This window comes from Penicillium psychrofluorescens, assembly GCF_964197705.1.
Source record: "Penicillium psychrofluorescens genome assembly, chromosome: 2".
Taxonomy (NCBI): Eukaryota; Fungi; Ascomycota; class Eurotiomycetes; order Eurotiales; family Aspergillaceae; genus Penicillium; species Penicillium psychrofluorescens.
In genome coordinates, this window is record NC_133440.1 from 4,274,267 (window position 1) to 4,292,197 (window position 17,931).

The window sequence follows — 17,931 nt, forward strand, 5'->3', positions numbered from 1 at the left end:
AAGATCGATCATTTGCAAGTAGACCACTCTCCACGATAGACATTGTCGTGTTCGCATTCAGCACGCTCCAAATCCTCCCCTACACTGCTGTGCCCTGAATGATAGCACTTCAGCGAGGCAGCCGTAACCTGGAAGGTAGCACGGACAGTCGGCCAGGCCAAGGCTTCGTTCTCAAGATCCCTCTCTGCGCACACGAGCAGGACAGTATCGTCTTGTGTTGACCTCCCGTCCATGATAGCAAAGTAGTCGGTCATAATTTCCGACTCTGTATCCTCAAGAAGCTTTAAGAGCAGCTGGTGACATTCTTGAGGCGTCTTCCCGATGAATGGGGAATTTGGGCTGCTTTCATCCTCGATTGGTGCCTCTGCTGCCTCATAATAATAGTCATCAATGCTATCCACAAATGTAAGGTTCCATTGATCCTCGTCAACGCCCTTTTGCTCAATGAAACGATCCATGACCTACAAAATTCACTAGGGGTTAGTATTGAGCTAAGGCTAAGGAGGGAGAGCAGGGAGGGAAGACGGCACTGACCTCTTTGCTTAGCGGAGCGGCGCAGACTACGGGAAATAGGATACCTCCCATCTTTCAAAGTATAGGTGAGATAGGGATAAGAACAATCAGGTAACAGGACAGAAAGAATCTAATAGACTCTCACGACAGTATAGTGTAGGAACGGCGGATAGGGTATTCTGAGCAGTGCGACTTGTTCATCTCGCTGCCTAGTATCATATTGTGGGTCTCGACCCACCTTCCTAACAGAGCACTTGATTAGACGTCCTTAAGAGACGCACAATCATTAGGTGCCTGACCTTAGGCGGGCACTCACAATCTATCGGACCCTAATCACAATAGAGGCTCTAACAGCCTCGTTCTTATTATAGCAATCATCTAACGTTTTGGCCCTAACCGGCCCCCCTCTACCAAATCGAACCACACCATTAGTAAGGGGATGAACTTGGTTGGAATGGCCTCTTGCAATGTATTTATTAAATAGAGTAAAATTGCGCGTTTCAACGTATTGATCAGGCGGCTAAATTGAACCCTTTTGGACTGCTGAGAAGGTGAAAAGAGAGGCGGTAGCTCCACATTAGCATTGGCGTAACTGCTGCCTGCATTAGCTTCATGCCAGCCGCAGTTGACCTAGCCGGAGCGGACCCGGGGGTCAAGCTTGTTGGCGATGTTGCTATTATGAGGACTGGTCGTGCTACTCTTCGTGCCGCCCTTGCCATAATCATGCACTGAGCCAAGGTGCTTATCAGCAGGATCCCGATTATCTAACAATTTAATTAGTCTTCTTGTGTATAGAAATTCTACGCCCTAAGAAAGCTTTACCTGTATCACTGTTGACTCGTGGGTCTAGTTTATTCGCTATGTTTGTATTGTGTGGGCCACCGTTCCCGTGGGTAGCGTGGCGAGCTCGATTTTCTATGGAATAACATCATTAGGGTTTGTAATGTACATATAGACCGGATAATGCCTGGCGCCCCGTGACTTGCTCTTTCCGTTTTAGTGGTAGATAACATTGTGAAAGTAGTAATGAATAGTAAGGAGGAAGAGTTAATCAAATTTTTTTTTCTAATAGCGCAAAGCCACTCCTTTTTAAGATCTGCTTATCTGCTTACCACTCTGTGATCGAGAGGCTCTAGATATTCGATAGTGACTCAGTCCGGCGACAACGGGACCGAAAAGACCGATTAGCCCGACTTCACCGACTAACTAGACGAATCTAGGCAGAGCGATTTCACCAAGATTCCTCTGGAGCCTCGCATCGAAATCTACTAACATACGTTTAGGCACCGCATGTTCTATATGGATCTCTACTTCATAGGGCCTAATCGTAGGAGCACCGTGCGACCTTATCATACGGTAATTGACTTCCCTATCTTCCTAGGATTAGCTTCAAATATCTCTACTAGGAAATTTTGTTACTCTAAGAGTAGGTAGGAAGAGCTGGCTTTATGATCATGAAAGCTAATACTACTTAGGCTAAGTTGCTTATACTATATCTACTATCTTTAGACTACCTAAAATTATTTGCTTATATCTTTTACTAAGACTACTACTACTTTATTCTGTTTTAGGTGCTAGTAGCCTACCGTACTTAGGCTTCCTTTCATAGGCCGTACTCTTTATTATGGGAAGTAAGCGGCCTACCCTCTAAATAATGATTATTTAGTGATATTTTAGTATTTATCACTAAAAATGTACCTAATCATAGTATGGCCCTAGAATAAGGATTAGTGCGGTATAGCAACATTAGGTTGCCGCCCGCTAATATCTAGGGCAATATTACTACTACAACCCCACAACCAGCTATTTATAGTTAGGAAATCTACTATAGAGGCCAAATGGAGTAGCATAAATGCTAAAGGATTCGCTAACCTAAACCTTATGCGCTTGTCCGCCCTCTATACTTACGGGCCAAACTAATAGCCCGCAGTTTTTGGGGTAATCACACACTATCCACAACATTTTACAAGAAGGCTGACTATTTTGCAGTACTTCAATTCCGCGAAAGTAGTCATACCATTAGCATATCCCTAGACATAGTCCCTGCAGGGTGTGAAACAGGGTGGAGCCGGGTATTTATAGTCCTATATGAGGTCCGTTTTGTCCGGATCATACTCAGAGGAAAGGTTTCTCTAGTCAACTGTCCTACTGTGCCCTAAGATGATTTTACCATCATTGGGGGATATACTGCTCTTTGGGCTTTCTATCACTGAGCTTGTGACCATCGTCGACGCTCGGCTTATTGACCAGTCTAAGGCATCAATCACTTTGTCTCACCCTTCGGGCTCGTCGACTTTGTGTACTCGCTCTAGGAAATCGAAGACACGGCTCTCTCAGCTATCTGAGATTTCGACTACCCCATCCACCTCCACCGCATCCACCTCATCCACGTCGTCATCGTCGTCAAGCACAACATCGAGCACCACATCCAGCACCACATCGAGCACAACAGCCCTTTCTATTAAGGGAATACCCGGAAGGGGCGCTTCCAGTAGCGCCGCTACGGCTTCCTCGCCATCATCCCCGTTCGCGTCGCCCACCTCTCCACCTATACACGACCCTAACCCGAAGTGGGAAGGTCTATGCCAAAACCAGAATGAAAGGACAGCTGAGAAATGGAAGGAGTACCAAATGGATAATTATGTGGATATGCTGTGAGTTATATGATAAAACTATTACCCTTTATTCTAGATGTCCATCTCGCTTACATTCATGATAAGGTCCGATATTACCTTTATGTCGTCAAGCCGTTGTTACCATGGAACTTACATAGATGGAATGGTATACCAGGTATCAATGAATAACCAGATACCCTGGTTATCACAATTTACGTGCGACATGTTCGTTTTCCTGTCTCTATTCACATCTAGCGCTCTGATTTCTAATGAGGATTAGCTTTACTTGCAACTTTGGCTGGGCGGATGCGGATGGCAGCATCGAACTATGCAGGCAGGGCCTTAATCCAGCCTACATGTGGATTCTCAATGCTGTCGTCAATCTCCAAACATACTTAAGCCAGGTGAACCAAAAATTTAAAGACGTTTGTCAGGCTTCCGCCGCCGAAGCGCAAGGGATGGTCACGTTTTTTACAGACGCTACACACCCCATTGTGAGAATGCCCTGAACAATCCTTTTGGATTTCTGCAATACTAATGGACTTGTGCCACAAAGAGTCATCAAGCATCTTCTGAAGAAGCCGCATTCATTATCCTATCCGCTATACTCGGTGCCTTAGCTGCGCTGTTTGGCATTTTACCAGAGGGAGTGATAGCAGAGGCAGCGGCAGGAGACGCCGCATCTACGGCAGGAGCAGCCGGTGGTGGCATGGGTCTTGGTACAGGAATTTTTGTTGCAGACTCAAGTACGGCGGATATAAGGTTAGGCTTTTCGTTCGATAATCTTCGGGAAGTAAGCTTACAAGTTATAGTGCTCTTACCGCATTTAACGATTCAGCCAATATTGGTGATCGCATCGCCCAATATCAAATGCATTTTACACATGCAGTTGAACACTTTACCAATAGAGCTCTCAACGAACCTGTCAACTGTAGCTCTATTGGCAATCCAGATTCAGGGTGGTATAACTATTACCCTGATCAACCAAATAGCCCGCCCCAGCTTATTAAGGGCGGCCATTTTGCAGCCTCTCCTTCACCTGCCGACCTTGACCAATTTGGCTCCTCAGCTAGAGCAGCTATAAATAGTGGGATATTATCGTGGCTGTGGATTCAAAAGCAGGTATTTATCGTGAAAGTGTCCGAAGAGATTGATGGTGTCCACCCCTGCGATTTGGATGTTTCGGATTCACAGGATCTTTCTGCCAGAGTCTGTTCCGGCTCAACAGCATTTTTCTTCATCCAAAACACCAAGAGCTATACTTATAGTGATGATTACGATTCGGCACCTGCGTACGACCCTGTGACTGGCTTTGACAAGCTAAGTCAGTTTGGTTTGAATGCCACGGATTTTGCAACTTCTGCATACAATAGTCAAATTGAGTGCAATTGCTGGGAACCTGTTCGAGATATTACGCAGACTCTTCAATTCCTACAGTCAGACTGGAAGCCTGCAAACAATTACATGTCGAATGTTCCGGTATGTGACCTTGACTATTTGAAAAGTGCAGGTGCATGGCCCGGACCCGTGGGAAGCTTTGCTGGTCATCCTTCCACTACTCTGGTGAGTTTCAATCTCCCGAAATTTATCTGGCAGTCAATAACGTTCAGAAGGAATCATTCAGATGGATTATCAACCAAGCTTGTTGGGCAATGGAAGTTAATGGTACCATGTTCCCCTACCCCCAAGTGGCGCAACAGACGACTCTGCCCTCTAGTGTTCCTCCCACTCCACAAAATGTTCCTTGAAAAGTTCGGTGACCTTTTGCACATACGTCACCCAAACCAGCGGCTTCGATTAGGATTTTTTTTTCTTCAGGAGTGACGTTCGACGACGGCCAGAGAACAAGTCACATATTGTACTTTTCCCCATAATGTCCACGTTTGTTGTGTGTAATTCCTCGTAGACATTTTGATGCTCTTAACATAATAATTTGGCGGCGTCGACAAACAGCCTCTTAGTTGACTAAAAAAAACTTGAATTCAAAACCCACGGAATCCCGTCAGATAGTTCGCCTATTCTCAGGCAATAAGTGCTCCAGACCAGAAAGCTGTCAAGTGTGAGGAGAATGTGAGGGAGACAGTGCCCTCAGTCATATGGATCACTAGCTATAGTAAATGTCGGTTGGAAGGGAAACAGTTTGCTTCCACGCATAACCAAGGTCATCGCCCAAGACGGTGATTGTGAGTTAACCCCGAGGACGGCAGCGGCGGCTGTCCTCGCCAAAATTTCGACGCACCAGACTGGTGCGGCATGGACGTCAGTGGTATTGGTTGTCAAAGTGGGTATGTAAATAATACTAGTATACTAATAATCCAATAAAATTAACTTGTGGTTGTTGAAATATCGAGTTATAAACATAATGCATTTACTATGGCGTTTTGGGTTAACCCGCTCACTTGGGTGAGTGACCCACTCACTCAGGAAATACGTTAACGTTACTTTAAGGGATCGTGGCGTACTTGGATGAAACACGTGCATCGTCAGCTCCCGCCCCCGCGTTAGCTGATCAGAAGATCTGCCAGTCGTAAACCAGAAAGGTCAAGCGCTGTATTTTCTGCCCATTTATTACAGTATTATTGCCCCAGAAAAATTGGGGCTGAGCTTGTTCAGAGATAATTATGGCGGCCCCTATCGCTTATAAAGGACCCTGAACCCGTTTCTACTCTTTTCTCTCTTTGAAGATAAATCCGGGACAAAATCATGCATCGCAATTGGCTTATTTCTGCGGTCCTGTGTGGCATCACCGCTCGCACTGCGTGGAGCGAAAACATCGCCCCTTTCTTTCGCCCAGACAATGCGACCAACACGCCACCGGGAGGCAGCTCATCAGATATATATCAATGGACAGGATCGTGAGTGTCTTCTCTAAGTCGCAAGATAACCACCACCTAATAGGCTAGGTATTATAACGGCACCGCAAAAGTCGAGTTCGATGTTACGCGCACGCTAAAGTACGGAGGTCCTGGTATGGTTCCGACGACTTGCAACGATTTTGACAATAAAACGATCACCATTGAATTCCCAGGTATTTTTGCTGTGGTGCCTACTGCGAGTAGTAATAGTTCTACAAATCCTATTAATTCAATCTGGACTCTCTGGCACGAGATCTCCGCATTACCCGAAGGGCAGGCTCTCTTGGATAATTATGAGATACTCACTAGCAACAACGCCGTGGGAGAAGGTGGGAAGGAGATGAAATGGGAAGAGAGTTCTGTTCAGTGAGTATTATTCTCTAAACATTTGAATGGAGATAAGTGTACCTAATAGCCCTTGTGTCCCTAGCTTCTTAACGTACGATACAATCGAGACCCAAATGTTCCCACTCACAATAGAAAATGCGAATAATGGACATTATAATATCATAGGCAACTTAAGCTCAAGCTATACGTTGTCTATGGGGTCCTTTTATTTGCCCGCATGCAATGGAACTGGAAGCGAGAGGTTTACTATCGACTTCAAAGATCTATCTCATATAGGATACAATGGGTCCGACTGGCCGAGTTTCGGGTTTGAATTCGATAGAAGTGAGCTTACTGCTACATGGAATTCACCAGCTGCCTGGATGATCGCACCTGATTATACTCTCCAGCGCAATGGCAAGGTGAAGATTACGTTCAATGGAAAGATCGACTCGTGGCATTCGGACGTTATGATACCTAGCGGTCCCGCCCCATCGTGGAACCTCACAGTGGGTTACGACCCAGATTACTTTGGATACAATCCTCCCAAGGATAGCGGAGCAGGTGATTACCTCTCTCCATCGAGATGGGTCGTTGCTGTTACCGCTGGATTTCTGTCTGCTACATTTATGGTGCCTTGATCAGGATCTCTTTGTTTGAGCTTTAATACCTACAGGCGCTCCCGACGGGTCCTGTGACGGCGGGAATATACATTTAACTTCGTCAACCTGTGAAAGACGAGACGAAATTCTATTGGATACCGGTCATTTCAATCACGAGGAAAATCGGATTGACTGGGAATTCTGGCTTACCCCAGAGGCACTCGAGGAATGATTCTATGCATTGCAAACTCCACCCTAGAATGAAAGCATGTTTTCAATTCAGATTTTTTTTCAAAGTACCCGGATTCCATGAACCAATTCCTTCAGATCCTTGGCATGTGTCATTGGGTTGGGAATTCCGATCAAGATATGTTGTTGTTGTAAATTCAGTCGAATGTAAGTTTTGATTTCCCGCAGAGCTCTTGTCCGAAAAGTCTGGTGATGTCGGAGGCTGCTGATTAGGATTTGGCCTAGATGGGATCGGCTCAATATGACGATCCTCTTCATTTTTATTTCCCCCCCGACATATCCTGACCGCCAACGCCCCTTCCGAGCGTTGAATGGCAACCGTCCGGTAGAATGGCGCTGACTTTCAACACTAATGGACCGTGGTGCCTCATTCTGGCACGTTTTGTCTTGTCGTTGGACGTGTCAAATCCCATACAAAAATCTTGGCCTTTGATAGAGCTTCTAGTGCGTTGACGCCCAAAACGCTGATGATACTCGTCCACTGTTTGCTGCAAAGGAAAGCCTTCACGATCAAGCAGAAATTCCGATAATTTTTCCTTTTCAGAAGGACTCCGACCCCACCGCTCGTGATTGCGTCGCTTAGTCCCGGCAGTGCCTTTTTGATTGGGCGAGAGATCAGCAGTAGCCTGCGTATAATCAAAACTTGCTCCAAGCTGTGTAGAGCTTTCTTCATGAGGTGGGACGAAGTCTTCCGTTCACTCTTTTCCAAATTCACTGGCAAATTCATTATCGACTGTCATCGAATCGTTGGCGGATTCTGCTGGTGGTATAAGGATGCAAGACTGTTGCGCTTGCTGGAAAGAGGGAAGAGCAGATGATGACTAACGCTCTTCAGAAGTGCAGATTCTGGGTTCATAGTGCAGTAATTGTAGAACTTTCTCAACATTGGCAGTTCCTGATCATGTCAGCTAATTCTGCAAATAAATTGGTACAATCTGTACATTCGCTTACCCTGCAAGAGATCCTCATTGAGCCGAATCATTTGTGCCATAATTTTGGATCCGGTCTCTCGTTCCTTTTGCACGTCCTCGGGGTCTGACTTCTGAGGCAGTTTTCGGAGAACCGGAGAGCAAAGCGCGTCATCATCATCTTTTGATATCTCAAGCGATATTCCACGGACATGACACCGGTACTTGAGGTCATCGGAAGGGCTCATCTGGCCAAGATTCGCTTGAATAAGATCTGTCCAGCTTGGATAATCTCCATGCTAATTTTCATTATCAGTGAGGTCTACAACCGATGGAAACTTCCTGCTGAAGGAGTTGTCTACCCTGGCTTCAATCTTGTCTCTGAACAAAGGGATCTCTTGATTCTTGGCAATACTCCCATTGTTTTGGAGAACTATGAGATAATCTTCCGACAATTTGGAAATTGATTGAAGCTTGTTACGCGAAGGCTCCAGGGGCTGCAATCGGCTGACATTGCCCCGAAATGAGGAATCAAAATGGCACTAAAAACCATCATCGCGCAGCACAGGATCTGCTGTTGTACGGGTATGTGCTTCCATGTTTTGTATTCTTGTCTGGCTGCCCATATCGCATGCTCTAACGAGCATATCCAAAATCCAAGTGGGATTTTATCTCCCTCAGTTACAGCACAGCGCAAGGCTCGCTTGGAGGATCAGCATAGCTAGTACTGTACCTGTGTCCACGTCAAGACTTCCTACTCGATGCGGCTAGATCGGCGAAATTGTTGAGATCAATCGGCAGATACCGCGGGCACGTTCGTCCACCCGTTTAGCGGCCTCAATCGCTTCGGTTGCCCCTGGCCGCTAGGAAGTCACGATCATTTTCATCAATTTCGTCATTTTCCTATTATTTTTATAATTTTGCTTCAAAACTAATCTTCACCTAGTCTAATTCGTTGATGCGGTGACCAGTGATCGATTCGAACATCGCCTGGATTAGCCGACCAATGTTCATCTCGGCCGCATGGAGGATCGGCTCTATCGTGGGGTCGGGCAGTGCCGCGAGTGCCGCAAGATCACGGAAGGCGTGCCCGCGCACGTACTCTGGCCACTACGTAGCTCGAGCCACGGCGAGTACTCGGTCGGGTTGCTATGCGTAGGCGCGATCTCCTCGTCGGCTCGCATGAGCCTATCCGAGCGCTGGAGCGCGTCCGCTACCTGCGTCTGTACGAACTCCGCCTCGCTCATCTCGAGTACCTGCTGAGTCTGCTGGACCTGCGCAGCGGGCGTCACTATAAAATAGCTGCTTCCCCGCCCGTTGGGAAGAATCGTTGGCAGCTCACGGGACGTAGTGCTGGCTGCTGCGACGGCTTCGAGAGGCTTAGGCGCCCTAGACGACAGCGGATGCTATAGATCTTATACCGATGGTGGTGTAGCGAACTAGGGGTCCGCGCGGCGTATGAATCGCATCCGTCCTCAGGGCAGGCGTAACCTACGTATATAGGGAGCTCCGGCATCGGTAGGGAGTCCAGCGGCGGCGGACAGAACAGCTCGACCTGCGGGTCCCACGGGTTGACGGACCAGGCCTCTTGGGCGGCCGCGGATCGTTGCTGGCCCGTTCTCACTATTGGGTGGGAGCAATGTTTCTTCAAGCTAAGGTGGCACCGAATCCCCTGCGGCGGGACGCCATGCTCACATCGCATTGACTCATTCTCGATACATCGCACACCAAGCATCAAGCGTCTACCGAAGCAAGAGGCAAGCTGTGCCAGTCATTCCACCATTCATCTGCCAGCTTCTTGGGCCAAGTGCGGCGCCAGATGACCTGAAGCCATTCAGGGATCTCCGGTGGGAACTTGTCACTAGGTTCTTTCTGCTCCACTAGCAACTCATCACGGCTGTCGTCGCGGACATTCTGCGTAACTTGCAAGGGTCTGCTCAGGTGCCTAAGCACCGGCCTCAACAGCACTGGAAACCCAACTTCCCCAAACTCCTCTACATTAGTCGTCCGTATACTCAATTTCTCTAATGGGACGGAGCCTTTGGGCTTGCCCACGGAGATCGCACGAAAGACGGCTCGGCCTAGGGCTTGATCTACCGCACAATTAACTAGACGTGTTCGAATCGCACCATTACACGCCTCTGATCCGGTGTCGTTTGGGATTTGTTGATCAAACTCGTCGTCAAAACGTGGGTCAATCATGTAGTCCTCATCGTCATAGGAGATGAAGTCCCAGCTCGCCGATACTTGCAATGTTAAGGAGACCTATTTCAGTTGCGGCAAGAAACCCAGAGTTCTATATAGAGCGACTTCTTCGGAATCCCCTTCTATGCGGTCGAGAGTCAGACTAAAGCATTAAAGCGAGGAGCAGCGCTAGGTGATCGTCGATAGATCATACTATATGATCAGCTTGACTAGTCTATTAATCGGGCTTTCTAGCTTTAACTCGATTACACTACGGCATTCCCCGTACTCAGAAAATTATCTGGTTTTCTAGATATTGATCTCGTACTGGCCCTCCGATCGGATATTTACACAGTGACTTCGCCGGATTCCGGGCTCCACATTATCAAATTAAAGAGCCACCCGTAAGGAATGGATATGCCAGCATATTGAGTTCCAGCTACCGCTTCCCCCGCATATTAGTAGTGTGCTCACTTAGCGTTACCAATATCATCATCTTCCCACAGTTCACACCTAGAGGGGTGAAAATGACCTGAATAGGCTTTGGAGACCCTCAATTAAAGATTCTTAAAGACTTTGGATGGGGTAATATGGCGCCCAAGGTATCTATTTTTGGTGCCTCATTTACCGTCTAGCGCTGTGGTCAAAGACCAATATTATTGAACCGCTCCACAACATCATGACACGCTATTCAACCAGCGCAAGAGACGCAAAGAGCCACCCAGATATAAACAGAGGGTATTGACAAAAACAAAATCAATACAAAACACAGCACAGACCCATATGCATGAACAGATATTAAGAATAACTTGGCAGCGCTATAAGATTATTAGGTGACAGCCAGATACAAATCACGCAACACGACCCCTCTCTTCCCTTCGCGGTTCAGCATTCTCCTTCTCCGCAGCCGGCGGCGAAAACTCATACTTGCGCTTCAGCGGCACCGCAGACTCCGGCGCGAAAGGGGAAAGGCCTTGCGCCGAGGCATCGGCCAATGCCTCTCTATTTTCGGCGGAGTTTTCAGGGTTGCGGTCGATGATGGACGAGATGGACTGTTTGGCGGAGGAGCCGTTGGTATGCGGCTGCGGCTTGGGAGGCGTGATGGTGGTGCTGTTGGGGGTGTTAGCCATTGCGGCTGGGGTCGATGAGGACTCGTGTGCGTCTGGCATGGGGCGGTCGGTTGTTTCGGACTTGACGCGGTATGATGAGGAAGAGTCCGGGTCGATGTCGTCGGCTTCGTCGGAGTCCATATCGACTTCATGCTCGTCTTGATCATGATCGTCGGGCTCCTGGTCCTGATCCATGGGTGTAGACTCCAGCGGGCTCTTTTCCTCGGTGGAAGCACGCTTTCCCGAAACAGGTGGCAACGGCGCAGTAGGATCGAAAACGACACCGCAGACTTCCAGAGCGCGGGACTGGCTCCCGAGCGAGCGGTCCTTATGTTTCTTAGTGAGATGGCACATGAACCCGTGCAAAGTAACGAAGTCTGCCTTGCCGCAGCCCTGGATCGGACAGGTGAGGTAGACAAGACTCCCGTCCGAGGGACGCTTCCACAGCGCGCGGCCGGAGGGATCGTGCGAGGCGGGACGGCCGTGGCGCTCGCCCCAGGCCTCGACGTTCTTGATGGTGTATTTTTGCTTGCGCCGGACGGAGCCTGTGCTACTGACAGGTTCGTGGTGCATCTGCACCATCGGGTGGTGCTGTGGCGGTGGTGGGCCGTGGGGAGGAGGCGGCGCAAGAGGTGCGTGGTGATGATGGTGGTGCGGTGGCGGTGGTGGGTGAAGATGGTGTGTTGGTGGCGGGGGCATCGGACTATGAGGTGGTGGTGGTTGTGCCTGGGCGTGAGATGGAGGCACCGGCGTGGAAGAAGACGGGAGAGGTGTTTGCCGGGGTTCTGGCGGGGATTGCTGCTTGAAAAAGGCCAGCGTCGTGGCCGCGTTGGTTTCTGATAATCGCCGAGGAGGCGTAGGTCGCAGCGGCGGCGAGTCGGCCGCCGAGTTGACGCCCAGGCCCATGGACTCCCTTTTGAGTCTTTTGCGCTGTCGTCGAAGGTCCTGGGTGTGGACATGTTAGCCATGTTCGGGGTCAAAAATCAGATGATATCAAGAAAAGCTACCTCTTCCTCTGCCTCAGCACTCTCAGTCATCCGTCGGAATTCTTCATCTTCGCGCTTCCGTACCGCTAGGATGTGGCTACGGGTTGCCATACGGTTCATCTCCTCGTGCTCTAGCTGCCGTAGCCGTGTCTCGATCTGGTCGATCGACGTCGGGCTGGGAGGCAGCGGTGGTGGTCCTGGCGGATGCTGTTCATGCAACGGCGGGGCAGCATAATGCCGGAAATGGTGGTTCTGCACCATCTGGTCTGGCGGAGGCATTGACGGATGAATAGGCGGATTGGGGTTCATGGCAATCGGGTGGTAGCGAGGGTGGTTGTGCTGGAGATGTGTCGGACCACCATTCATCCCACTATCGGGGCCATGGTGAAGCACCGGTGGTGCAGCTGTCATGGTCGTAGATACTTGGGATACTCAAGTATACTACGGAAATCGAGGTTGGAGAGGAAAGAAAAATAATACTTCGAAAAAAAAGAAAAGAAAAGAAAACAAAGTGGAGGAAAGGGCTAGGATCGAAAGAAACAGAAAGTTCCGATCTATGGGCCTGACGGTTAGGCAATGATTGACATCCCCAGGGAAAATTAAAAATAATCATCAAATAAGCGCGACTGACGGGACCCCCGTTGCTGCTGTTATTGCAAGTAAGGGATCGGATCCTTTAGCACTGTTTACTGTCCTCCCTTATCACCTTGCCTCTATTCATGGGTTCATTATGACAGACTGGAAAATAGAGGAATTTGAGTCAGTGTGCGACACATGTCCCACAGCACCGCTGATGATCATTTTAATTTAATTGTACTGAGGCTAGCGTGTTTAGCATGAAGTAAAACCAGGGGATTTGCGGTCAGTCAACAACAGTTGCACCCATGGATTTGCTGGGCGCTAGTGGGGGATGTAATCAAATCACAATCACAATCAGGGGTGATGGGTCAATAATTGTTTTTTCACGAGGTATACATACATGGCCTAGTCAGAAGGGGGAGGGGAGATGATCTGTCATTTCATAATACCGATGAGATTTGGAGAGATCAGACAGCGCTGGGCCAGGGCTTAGCCCCTTAATTCCATACAATCTCGCGGCACTGACAACACTTGGATCCTGAAGGCGCCAATCGTATGCACTAGATCTAATCCTCGTTGTTGCCAAGCCCCGTCGCGGAGATCATTATGTAACTCACACAAAAATAATAGTTAGTTCACTTGTCAGGCACCGTGTTAGTAATTCTGATTTGTGAGGCCGGGCAAAGTGGTCACAATCTGGGTTTCCGGTCGAATCACATCAGGCCGTGAATAATAAAAATCGACTACTTGTACGGACCACGTACTCCGTTGCCTAACTATCACGCCGGCGCCCATTGACCAACGTTTTCCGGGGAACTTGTTATTGGGTCAAGTGACCTGGGATGGAGTCAACGAAATTACGCACTATCATCGGTTGAAACAGACGTTCTACGCTCAGAAAGGAAAAGAAAAAAAGCAGGGAAGGAAATGTGGCTAAACGGTGGATCAATGGACAGTCCAGTCTCGGAGAGCGAGAGGGGCGCGCTAAGGCCGATGGTTTCTCGCAGGACATGATCGACGAATGATGGTAAGGCACAACACGCAGAAAATTATAACTAGGCCTTCCACTTGTGGATTCGCATGGTACGGAATACACACAATACTAGAGGTCTTTTGTTAGTATGTACTGAGTGTTCGAGAAAAACACACGACGACCCCCGTAAACCCGGAAAGAGGAAAAAAAAAAAAAAAACAAAAAAAAAGAAACAGAGACCCACTGACACCACCACGACCAAGTCTAAGCCAAAGCCCCCCAAGCCCCAAGCACCCGGACGACCCCCGCCAGCTGGTGTGTGTATAACGGTGATTTGCCCGTCGGAGCTGCGCCGCCAACAAACCTGCACGAACGCTTGTTCAATCACCACCAGCGCGAGTCTGGATTGGCGGAACGAGCAGGTTCAGAAGTTTTTTCCTTGCTAGCTAACTATAACTGCGTCGCTATGATGTGACTGCGCATGGGTTGGGCAAAGAATCTGGCCACTGCGCGCTTGCACCGTCGCCTCACTGGATGTCGAATGACTTCATTCAAGGAAGGAGTAAGAGGAGGAGGGTTTTGCGTGGCCCTAGAAAGTGGACGGACCAAAGTACAATGTTGACCTGTCCACCACGATATAAGCAAATAGTGTGCGTCTGGCATGCAAGGAATCGAGTCGTTACAGACTATTGGTCCATTAGCATCATGACGGATCATGTGTGAGCAGACAATATAGGTTAGCGGCAACGTTTCTTTCCGATCCACAGTAATAATAGGGGGGGAAAGGGAGGGTCAAGGGGTTTCAGACTGGCCAACCCGGGATCACACAGCAGACGAGGCTCGAAGCAAGCCGCGGCAGGCGGACCGAGCTGTCCGACCTATGGCCTGTTGACGGGGCTTCTTTTGATGCTTCCACCGGCGGTTGCATGCAGACCAAGGCAGCCCTCGTTGCAATGCAGGTTACTCAACAACGGCTTTACATGAAGATGAGAATGGTTAAAACGAGAGGAGAAGTGTCCGATTTCTATTGTCACATGCACCCAATAACCCAGGCCCACAGCCACGTCCTTTTTTTGGCGGCCCCCCTTTTGCCGTCATGTCATTAGATACAATTGTAGACAATCCCGGCGATACACTCGGCGGAGTGTATCAAGGGCACAGTGGAAAACAAGAAGAAAAAGTCGTACAAAGGGCTGTCAATCAAAACACCAGTACACCCGAAAGAGATCAGAGAAACAAGGGCCTTGTGGGAAGTATGTGTACAGTAAATGCGAAATGAGGTGCCAAACAGGAATAGGGTCTCTTACACACAAAAGAAAAATAGAAAGTAAAAAATACAAGTCAGGTTGAGAGTCGAAAGAAGATTTACTCCTTCTTCTCGCCCTGCTGCTCACCCTGCTGGCCCTGCTCCTGCTGCTGTTGCTGCTGCTCGTTCTGGGCCTTGTGCATCTTGTCGAACAGGGTCAGGCTGGCAGTCTGGAGCTCATCGGTCTTCTGCTTCAGCTCCTCGGCGGTAGCAGTGCCCTCGCCGGTCTGGTTCTGGGCGACGAACTCGCGCAGGCTGGCGATCTTCTCCTTGATCTGCTCGGCCTCGGTCTTGTCCAGGCGGTCTTCGAAGTCCTTGAGAGCCTTCTCGGTGTCGTTCAGGACGCTATCGGCACGGTTGGCGGCCTCGATGGCGGCCTTGCGCTCCTTGTCCTGAGCACCGTACTTCTCGGCGTCATCGACCATGGACTGGATCTCAGAGTCCGACAGACCGGAACCGGAGGCAATGGTGATGGACTGGTCCTTGTTGGTGGACTTATCCTTGGCGTGGACGTGGACGATCGAGTCAGCATCGATGTCGAAAGTGACCTCGACCTGAGGGACGCCGCGGTGGGCCGGAGGAATGCCGACCAGCTGGAAATTGCCCAGCATCTTGTTGTCCTTGACAAGCTCACGCTCACCCTGGTAAACCTTGATCTCCACAGCGGTCTGGAAGTCAGCGGCAGTCGAGAAGGTCTGCGACTTCTTGGTGGGGATGGTGGTGTTGCGGTTGATCAGACGGGTGAAGACACCACCCAGGGTCTCGATACCGAGAGACAAGGGGGTGACATCGAGCAGCAAAACGTCGGTGACTTCACCGGCCAGGACGGCACCCTGAATGGCAGCACCAATGGCGACAGCCTCGTCGGGGTTGACCGACTTGGCGGGATCCCGGCCGAACATGGACTTGACGGACTCAGTGACCTTGGGCATACGGGTCATACCACCAACCAGAATGATATCCTGAATATCCTTGGACTGGAGGTTGGCATCCTTCAGCGCCTTGCGGACGGGCTCAGTGGTACGGCTGATCAAGGGGTCCACCAAAGACTCGAGCTGGGCACGGGTCATCTTCTCTTGGATGTGAAGGGCACCGGACGCTCCGGCAGAAATAAAGGGGAGGCTAATTGTATTGTCAGTAAACCGTTTCCAAGACTTATTGAGGTGCATGCTTACGAGACTGTTGATGTTGGTCAGTAAATTGTTTGCAAAGACTCATGGGGTGCAAGCTTACTCTCAGTTTGGAGCGAAGAAGACAGCTCAATCTTGGCCTTCTCGGCAGCCTCACGGATACGCTGGATGGCCATGCGGTCACCCGAAAGGTCCACACCAGACTTCTTCTTGAAAGACTCAACAATATGGCGGACCAGAGTGATGTCAAAGTCCTCGCCACCCAGGTGGGTGTCACCGTTGGTTGACTTGACCTCGAACACACCCTTCTGGATCTCAAGAACCGAGATATCGAAGGTACCGCCACCCAGATCGTAGACAGCGACCACGCGGTCGGCCTCCTTCTCCATACCGTAAGCAAGAGCAGCGGCGGTAGGCTCGTTGACGACACGCAGGACGTTCAGGCCAGCGATCTGACCGGCGTCCTTGGTAGCCTGACGCTGAGAGTCGTTGAAGTACGCAGGGACAGTGACGACGGCGTTCTTGATGGGCCTGCTCATGTAGGCCTCAGCGGTCTCCTTCATCTTGGTCAAGACAAAACCACCAATCTGCGAAGGCGAGTACTTCTGGCCACGGGCCTCAACCCAGGCGTCGCCGTTGGTGTGCTGAACAATTTTGTAGGGAACCTGCTGGATGTCACGTTGGACCTCGGCATCGGTGAACTTGCGGCCGATGAGACGCTTGGTAGCGAACAGAGTGTTCTCGGGGTTGACCACAGCCTGGCGCTTGGCAGCAACACCGACTAACCGCTCACCATCTTCAGCGAAACCAACAACCGAGGGAGTGGTACGGGCACCTATCGTGTGTTTAGGTTAGCAAATTGTAAAAACCAATTGGCAAAGCTCCCCTGAAAACCAAGCATGGGAGCAGCGCCGGCGAGGTAAAGCTTGTCTTCACATACCCTCAGCGTTCTCAATGATCTTGGGGGCCTTTCCCTCCATCACAGCGACAGCGGAGTTGGTGGTACCTAGAAGCAACGTTGTCAGTCAGTGGCCCAAAAGACTCTTCGTGGCCACGCGAGCACTTACCCAGATCAATACCGATGACCTGACCCTTGACCTTCTCCTCACCACCTTCCGTCGAGTTCCATCGCCGGAATGCAGCACCGGGGAATCTGGAGACGGGGGCGCGAGGAAGGGAAGCAGTGCGCGGGAGCTGTCGCGATGAAGTCAGTTATGCGTGGCCATTTTTTCGTTTGCCTCGGAAAAACATACCGCGCGAGCAAAGCGAGACGCCAGCATTGTGCAGAGAAATTAAATAATACAGCAAAGAGAGAAAGGGGATATAATCCGACGGCTCAGTCGCAGAGGAGTGAGGCGGGTGGAAGGGAGGATGGGAGATGGAGATGGAGATGAAGGGGATGGAAACAGGAGGAAAAACGGAGGGTAGAAATTTAATTGCGCGGGAAGCTTCGGGCCGTCGAAGCTGGTGGAAATCCCGCGGGTCACGGGACCGACTCACCGTCTTTTTTCTGCCGGAGCCCTGGAGTATATACACTGTCTTCACCAGGCAGGTGCAATCATTTTTTCTTTCTCCTGTGGGAGATGCTCCAAATA

At 49.8% G+C, this 17,931-nt stretch overlaps 4 protein-coding genes across 4 annotated transcripts; all 4 read right to left on the reverse strand.

The window, feature by feature from the left end:
• Window positions 1–8: 8 nt before the first annotated feature.
• PFLUO_LOCUS3783 (uncharacterized protein) lies at window positions 9–458 on the reverse strand (the record flags this gene model as incomplete). The annotated part of the gene is made up of 1 exon (XM_073781065.1): window positions 9–458. One exon carries the CDS (start codon window positions 456–458, stop codon window positions 9–11), a length of 450 nt encoding a protein of 149 aa, XP_073637858.1.
• An 8,648-nt stretch (window positions 459–9,106) lies between these two features.
• On the reverse strand, window positions 9,107–9,804 carry PFLUO_LOCUS3784 (uncharacterized protein; the record flags this gene model as incomplete). The annotated part of the gene is made up of 3 exons (XM_073781067.1): window positions 9,107–9,475; window positions 9,565–9,692; window positions 9,765–9,804. The coding sequence occupies 3 exons, from the start codon at window positions 9,802–9,804 to the stop codon at window positions 9,107–9,109; spliced, it is 537 nt and encodes a 178-aa protein (XP_073637859.1).
• A 1,300-nt stretch (window positions 9,805–11,104) lies between these two features.
• On the reverse strand, window positions 11,105–12,759 carry PFLUO_LOCUS3785 (uncharacterized protein; the record flags this gene model as incomplete). The annotated part of the gene is made up of 2 exons (XM_073781068.1): window positions 11,105–12,307; window positions 12,370–12,759. 2 exons carry the CDS (start codon window positions 12,757–12,759, stop codon window positions 11,105–11,107), a joined length of 1,593 nt encoding a protein of 530 aa, XP_073637860.1.
• A 2,506-nt stretch (window positions 12,760–15,265) lies between these two features.
• Window positions 15,266–17,616, reverse strand: PFLUO_LOCUS3786 (Hsp70 ATPase ssc1; the record flags this gene model as incomplete). Its single annotated transcript, XM_073781069.1, has 5 exons — window positions 15,266–16,305; window positions 16,440–17,171; window positions 17,277–17,342; window positions 17,404–17,530; window positions 17,590–17,616. The coding sequence occupies 5 exons, from the start codon at window positions 17,614–17,616 to the stop codon at window positions 15,266–15,268; spliced, it is 1,992 nt and encodes a 663-aa protein (XP_073637861.1).
• Between the last annotated feature and the right edge of the window lie 315 nt (window positions 17,617–17,931).